Raw genomic sequence first — 7,676 nt, 5'->3', positions numbered from 1 at the left:
CGACCTGTCCAGGGTGTACCCCGCCTTCGCCCATCAGTGGCCGGGATAGGCTCCGGCACCCCCGCGACCCCGAAAGGGAGGAAGCGGTAAAGAAGATGGATGGATGAATGAAATAGTCTGGTCCATTTCTCTGCCAGGAAATAGTCTGGTCCCTTTCTCCACCAGGAAATAGTCTTTTCCTTTTCTCCACCAAGAAATAGTCTGCTTCTTTCTTCTTCCAGGAAATAGTCTTCTCCCTTCACCCACCAGGAAATAATCTTTTCCTTTTCTCCACCAAGAAATAGTCTACTTCTTTCTTCTTCCAGGAAATAGTTTTCTCCCTTCCTTCACCACAATATAGTCTGCTCTCTTTCTCCCCCATGAAATAGACTTCTCCTTTTCTCCACCAGGAAATAGTCTGCTCCCTTATACGCCCATTTTAAAATGGGTGTAATGTGTTCCCGCCCCTGGTCCTCGTCAGAACACTAAGTTCCGACTAAACTAACCCACTAAAAAAAGTGAGAAGTGAGAGAAATGGGGGGGGCCCTGGCAATACTTTTATTAAGATGATAAAATAATAAAAGTGCTACTATCTCTCCTTCATGTGGGAATCCCTAAGGTTTCTTCTTTTTTCCTGACTCAGGTTTTTTTAGGAGTTTTTCCTTACCGGGAGGGAGGGTCTAAGGGCAGGGATAACCAGTTTTATGTAGTCTGTTTAGTTTTTAACAATTGTTTATATTTTGAAGCCCAATGAGGCAAATCTCTTTGTGATTTTGGGCTATATAAATAAAATTGAATTGAATTGAATTAAAATTCTGTCTTAATGACATTTTTAATATGTGCGAGTAAAATTTAGCTCAAAAAGTACAACGAGAAGGTTTATAATTTTTAAGTTTTGGTAAAATCAACTCTCTTGTCTTCAGAACCAATGACGTAATTTTTTTTCCACGACTTGATTTCTAAAATACAATTTAAAAGAGTCTTTACAGGAAACACAGTGATGTAAATCTGTGTATCATCAGCAGAGAGGTGAGAGTCAGCTCAGTGTCTCTTGACGACACCCCTAAAAGGCAACATATATGGGGCCTAAAATTGACCCCTGGGGAACCCCACAACTAATTTCACAGATTATTGAGGAGTAAGTATCCATACTTACATAAAGTGTCAATCAGTGAGATAGGACTAAGGACATTTCCTGAGAGGCCCACTAGACTCTGAAGATCTGGTGATCTACTGTATCAAAAGCGGCACCAGAACAGAAAGTTTCTGGGTCTTAATGATCCCCAAACCAGGATTTTATGTCATTATTTGAACCTGGATTCCCACTTTGAATCCTAAAAAAATGCACATTACAGAGAGGAGTGGTACGCATATAAAGCCTTGAACTGGCAGTAAAAGCTGCTTGGAGCGGGTTTCCTTTCCACAAATGTTTTTCCATCAGCCTTTTTATTCCCTGAAGTGACATTCCGAGCACGATTCTGATGGGATGGATACAGAGGCTCACCCTCCAGTGACTCCTGTCCATCCCTCTGGAGGCGCTCTGGTGACAGCCGAGTCTGGCTGGACCCGCTGTCATGACTGACACCGAAGGAGCAACCCCTGAAATGACTCCACCGCCTCACCGCAGAACCAAAACAGAGGCTTATTTTCCAGCTGATGGATGTGGATTCTACTCGGGTCTGTTAGTTTAGGACAGAGCCGATACTACCTCCACCTTCTGCCTCCATTTTGACATGTGACGAATGAGGCAATTTAGGGGTTTTCCCTCCAACAACAAGCGTCCTCGCTAATTTACAGGCGGGCTGCTTCCTGTCAACAGCGGCGTTAACAAACCTGAAGTGATGTTTGCTGCAGCTTATCATCAATAACGCCATTTGTCACTAGAAAATTGTGTTTTGTAGCCTGTAGATAACAAATATTGTCTGTTATACACACACAATGGTCACTTTGACACTCCAAAATAACAGTTCTGTAGCTAAATTTACCTTTTTTAATGTTTAACTTTCAAAAAATGTATGCTAATGTCATTTTTTTTTATTATCTGAAAGTCCAACTCCAATCATATTTTGATCTATTTTAAATGTGCTCTCAGTGGTCCATAAATTATTTGAATTTTGAGCTTATTTTTTCTTTACATATGTACACAAGAACATGTTAAATCTTCACAGTTGCTCTTAAAAGTCGTAATGAATGTTGACCTTTAATGTACTGTTATGGATATGAGCTGAGTTTTAAAGACCCGATCTGTGGACAATTGTGTTTTTAGCATTTTTAATGCATTTTTGTGGTATTTTTTTAAGGACTGAAGACAAATATTTGGAAAATTAACCTTAAAATTGCATTTCTTAGTATTTCAGGGATTCTCCTGCTCTTTTCCTGTATGTTATTTGGCACATAAAAACTCAATCACACTTTCAGCAATTTAGCAATTTGGTTTTCATAAACTTTATAGTTTTTGGAAATATTGAACAAAATATGCCCCATAGAAAATGAATGAGAAATTCTTCAAATTTCAAAATTTTAGTAGATTAGCAACAAACCTTTAAATATATTTATGGGATATGTTCTCATCTTTTATAGTAATTAAAAAAAAAATTGGTGTTCAGCTAATATTTTAGCAACATGCTAACGTTTTTGACTAATTTAGTTTACTAAGGAATTTTAGGCTATATTGGTGTTTAGCTAGTATTTAAGCAACATGCTAGCTTTTTTGGCTAATTTGTTATCTACTGAGGTTTTTATGCTAATTTGGAGTTCAGCTAATATTTTAGCAACATGCTAATATGTTTGGCTAATTTGTTATCAATGGTTTTTTTATGCTATTTTACTTTAGCTAATATTTTTGCAACATGCTAACGTCTTGGCTAATTTATTATCTACTGATTTTTTTTTAGACTAATTTAGAGTTTAGCTTCTATTTTAGAAACAGGCTAATGTTTTGACTAATTTAGTTACTGAGGGATTTTAGGCTATTTTGGTGTTTAGCTAGTATTTAAACAACATGCTAGCTTTTTTTTGGCTAATTTGTTATCTACTGAGGTTTTTATGCTATTTTGGACTTTAGCTAATATTTTTGCAACATGCTAACGTCTTGGCTAATTTATTATCTACTGTTTTTTTTTAGACTAATTTAGAGTTTAGCTTCTATTTTAGCAACAGGCTAACGTTTTGACTAATTTAGTTTACTGTTTAGCTAGTAAGAAATCTTCTAGCGTTTTTGACTAATTTGACCGCTACTAAGGTTTTTTGGGCTAATTTGGAGTTTAGCTCATATTTAAGCAATGAATTAAATATTTTGCAAACTTGGCAAGTATTATGGATTTTTAAGCAATTTTACTACAAATATTTCAGAATTTAGGCCAACTTCAGCGCTCTTTAGTTGTATGTTAATAAAATTTCCAGCCTTTTTTGCAAATTTAACATTTTACAAACAGCTTTTGCATTTCTGCAAATTCCTTCAAGATTTAAAGTAAATTGCGTCACCATTTCCAGCCAAAAGCTTCAGCCTCTGTAGCGACTACTTTCAGCAAAAAGTATTCACACTAGTATTATTGCAAGTAATTCAACTTTTCTAGTTTAAAATGTCGTAATATATTTATAGAAGCTCGGTGGTGAATTTCTAATGAACCCTTGCCGCTCTGCAGAGACTAAGTCCTAGTAAACAATACAGAGTTTTTCAGTTTAAAATATACAATTCAGCATAATTCTAATTCAAAGACCACCAGGAATAATTTTAAAATAGATGAAAAGAGGATCAGAGTGAGTATTTAATGTTTTCATGTAACTCATGTATTTGATATGAAATTAAACATTTTATCCTCTATAAAGAGAAATTATTGTTTTGTGGTAGTTACAGTATGTTTATAAAGTGTATAAAAACTAAATATTTTGCACATTTCAAGCAAAGAAAAAAACAACTAATTTTACAACGAAATTACAATACAAGTTGTAACTAAGTATAGAAGAAATTGAAAAACTAGCAATACTGATGTAAAAATATGGAAAAAATAAACTAAATTATAGTCTGATCTTATTACAAAGATGACACTCAAAGCCAGTTCCCACTAGAAGATCAAATCCAGTTGTCAGGATCAGAAATTGTAGTTGAATTTCTGCAGAAAAGAGACTAATCTTGATTTTATCCATCATAATTTTCAACATTTTTTTGTAATAAAATTAAATAATTTGTCATCATTTTCTCTCTGTAGGGTTCTGGCCAGCTTCATAGTTGGACTCTTCAACCTGTACGAAGAACTCTTCTTCACATACCTGGAGATCAATCCTCTCGGTAGGTTTTCACTTCCCACTTTAAAAAAAAACAATAATTTTTCCCTGTAAAAACAGTCACTATGACGGGATTATTATAAAAAATTCAAAGAACGGAGACGGAGTCGGGTAAAATGATTAAATAATGTTGATTCTGACACATTTTTTAGCTGCAAGCGAGGAAACCGTGAATTAATTCATGGAAGTTGTGTGTTTTAATTAAGTAATTTGGCACCGGCGCATGCCCCCCAGCAGCTGATCTTGTTGATGTAGCTCCTGCTTTGATGTCCAGCCACTTGTTCCCCCCTCCCTCCACTTCCTACTGACTCCGCAGGAAGCCGGGTGAATCACCTGAGTCTGAGCATCACTTTTAATTCGTGCTCACTTCCTGCGTGTGCAGTTTTTCTTTTCAGTGACGTCTTGTTTTTTTCTACTTTGTTAGTTGTCACAAAAGATGGAGTTTACGTCCTGGACATGGCAGCAAAGATCGATGCCACTGCCGACTACATCTGTAAAGGCAAATGGGGAGACGTGGAGTTTCCTCCCCCCTTCGGCAGGGAGGCTTATGCTGAGGTGAGGAACGAATAGACTGAAGTGTCACTGTTGTCAGTAGTTTCCCTGTAGAGAAAAAGCATTTCAAAGGACATAAAATAAAAGAATCAATGAAATCTACGGGGCTCCATTTGTGCCAAAAATATGTTTGTGTTTTTGGTCCACTATCCAATGTTTTAGGTTTATGTATTCAGTCCACTAGCAACAAAACCATTTAAATATAGACATGGATCAAAAATATGAACATAGAAAATGAAGCAAAGATATAGACAAAAACACATTTTTGGCACAAATGGAACCCCATAGATGGTGGATTATTAGGGCCAGTTTACAATCAAAAAGAATTTTTAATAATTATTTTAAAGTCTTAAATTTACAACAAAAAAAGGTCGTTAATGTTAAATTACGAGAATAGTTGTATAGTTACAACCATAAATTAAATTTATCACTTTTTCACGTAAATTTATGACTTAAAATATTTTACCTTAAATATGTTAAATTTACAACAAAACTCTGTTACTGTTCAGCTACGAGGATAAAGTTTTATATTTACAACTTTCAAAGAGGCTAAATGTATGACTTTCTTTCTGGTAAATTTTTGTGTTTTAAAGTTGTACATTTTTTATATAAAATGTAAATTTTCAAGATAAAAGTTGTAACTGTGTAAATTATGAGAATAAAATCACATATTTACGACTATAAAAGTCATAGACTAAATTTATACATTTTGTCTTGTAAATTTACGTGTTTTAAAGTTGTAATTTTTTTCTTTTAAAGTCGTATATTTAGAAGAAAACAGTTGTAACTGTTAAATTATGAAAATAAAGTAATGTATTTATAACTATAAAAGTCATAGGCTAAATTTATACGTTTTGTCTTGTAAATTTACATGTTTTAGGGTTGTAAATTTTTTCTTTTAAAGTCGTATATTTAGAAGAAAACAGTTGTAACGTTTAAATTATGAAAATAAATTAAATTTATTTATGACTTTAAAAGTCATAGGCTAAATTTATACATTTTGTCTTGTAAATTTACGTGTTTTACAGTTGTACGTTTTTTACTTTAAATAATGTAAATTTACAAGAACAAAGTTGTAACTGTTAAATTACAAGAATAAAGTTTTATTTTTAAACTTTGAAAGTCATCTTTTAAATTTGTCATTTTTTTCTTGTAATTACGTGTTCTAAAGTTGCAATTTTTTTTTACTTTCAATGTCGTACATTTACAAGAAAAAGTCGTAACGATTAAATTACAATAATAATGTCGTATATTTACGACTTTCAAAGTCATAGGCTAAATTTATGACTTTATCATTAATTTACGTGTTGTAAAGTTGAAAATCTTTTCCTTTAAATGTCGTAAATTTACGAGAAAAAAGTAAAAAACTTTATGACAAAAAAAAGTAATAAATTAATGAGAATAACACCAAAGTTGTCTGTTTATCTGAGCTGTAGACCTTTATTTCTAGATAGGTTTAAAAAACAAATACATTTTTTGTTACCCAAAATCTAATTATTATTATCATACAAACATTGAAACAAATATGCCAAAAACTGAACCTCTTCAGGTGGAAGCATCACCTGGAGGAGATGTTGCTGGACCGTATGTTCCCTTTGATTTGAATCTCATACATTTTTTGGTAGTCCTAATCTTGTAAATTTACGAGAAAAAAATTTTTAGCACATAATTTTTCTTTTTTGGTGGCCCTGAAACTCTGTTGTACCATAGAAACCCATGTTTGTTTTTTTCCTATATGAGTTACTGTTAAATAAACCAAAACTCTCGTCTTATGTGTGGAAATAAACCTTCTATTTTTCAGGTCACATCGTCTAATTTACCATATAAGCAGCATATTATAGGTGGTCCTAAACTGACTTTAATTAAAGAAGCTTGTTTATTTAGGGATATTTTCCTCTTTTTGGCTGTGCTGCCGGAGCCCGTTAGAGACAGACTGTCGGTTCAGCAGACGGCCTGCTCTAATTGGGCTCCTGTGAGGCTGTCAGAGGTTTGGGACGGCGGGGGCCTTTGATTGGAAGGTTTTTTTTTTGCTCCTTCTTAACCACCAGCTGTGGCCAAAGCTGCTGTAAACAACCAGTGAGGTAAATCTCACCTGCTGACGGTTTTACGGCAGATTTAAAAACCATTTCCACGTTGCTCTTACGGGATGGGTTAAACCGTCAGCACATAACCGTGTCTGCGTGTCTTGCAGGAAGCTTACATCGCGGATCTCGATGCAAAAAGTGGCGCCAGCCTCAAGCTGACCCTGCTGAACCCTCGAGGCAGAATTTGGACGATGGTGGCAGGAGGAGGAGCCTCGGTGGTATACAGGTACACCAACCGGATTTAAAAAAAAAAAAAAGAAAAAAAAGAGGAATTTGTGCTCGCTCTGCACAGCTCATTATCCTCAGACTCTTGATATGAATCCACTACACATAATTAGGTTTGGAGAGGAGCGCTCGGTTCCGCATGCTGCTGCTTTAGTGAGTCTGTAGGAAGGAGTTTGCTGCCGTCTGTCGAAGATGTAAAGCGTGACGTGCAGAAACATCAGCCATGACTAATTATTCCCTGTGAGAACCGCTGAGTTCTTCTTTCTATTTGCAGAGAAAAGTGATCAAATATAAAGAAAGAAAATGATTTCTAAATATATTATAATTTAAAATAAACTTTGAAAAAGCAATGATAATGAAAATGATGAACAATTGTGCTTTTTAAAGCCAAAATACAATCAAGCAAAGTGCAAAAGTGCGTCAAATAGACTTTTTAAAATAGATATTTACAGTGGGGCGAAAAAATATTTCAGTCATTATTTTTCCGTAATTTATCCCACTTATAGAGATGAGAAAGATGTGTAATCTGTTACAACATGTTACATAATAATT

The 7,676-nt window shown here is 34.5% G+C and overlaps 1 protein-coding gene across 1 annotated transcript in view; it reads left to right on the top strand.

The window, feature by feature from the left end:
• Positions 1 to 7,676, top strand: part of aclya (ATP citrate lyase a) — a gene marked incomplete in the record, with an annotated part of 37,411 nt that overhangs the window by 17,268 nt on the left and 12,467 nt on the right. The window contains 3 exon segments of the mRNA XM_036213176.1: positions 4,188 to 4,267; positions 4,688 to 4,818; positions 7,007 to 7,125. Coding sequence (XP_036069069.1) covers positions 4,188 to 4,267; positions 4,688 to 4,818; positions 7,007 to 7,125 — 330 coding nt within the window.

Source organism: Oryzias melastigma, linkage group LG8, assembly GCF_002922805.2.
Source record: "Oryzias melastigma strain HK-1 linkage group LG8, ASM292280v2, whole genome shotgun sequence".
Lineage (NCBI taxonomy): Eukaryota > Metazoa > Chordata > Actinopteri > Beloniformes > Adrianichthyidae > Oryzias > Oryzias melastigma.
This window is presented reverse-complemented; position numbering and strand designations above follow the sequence as displayed.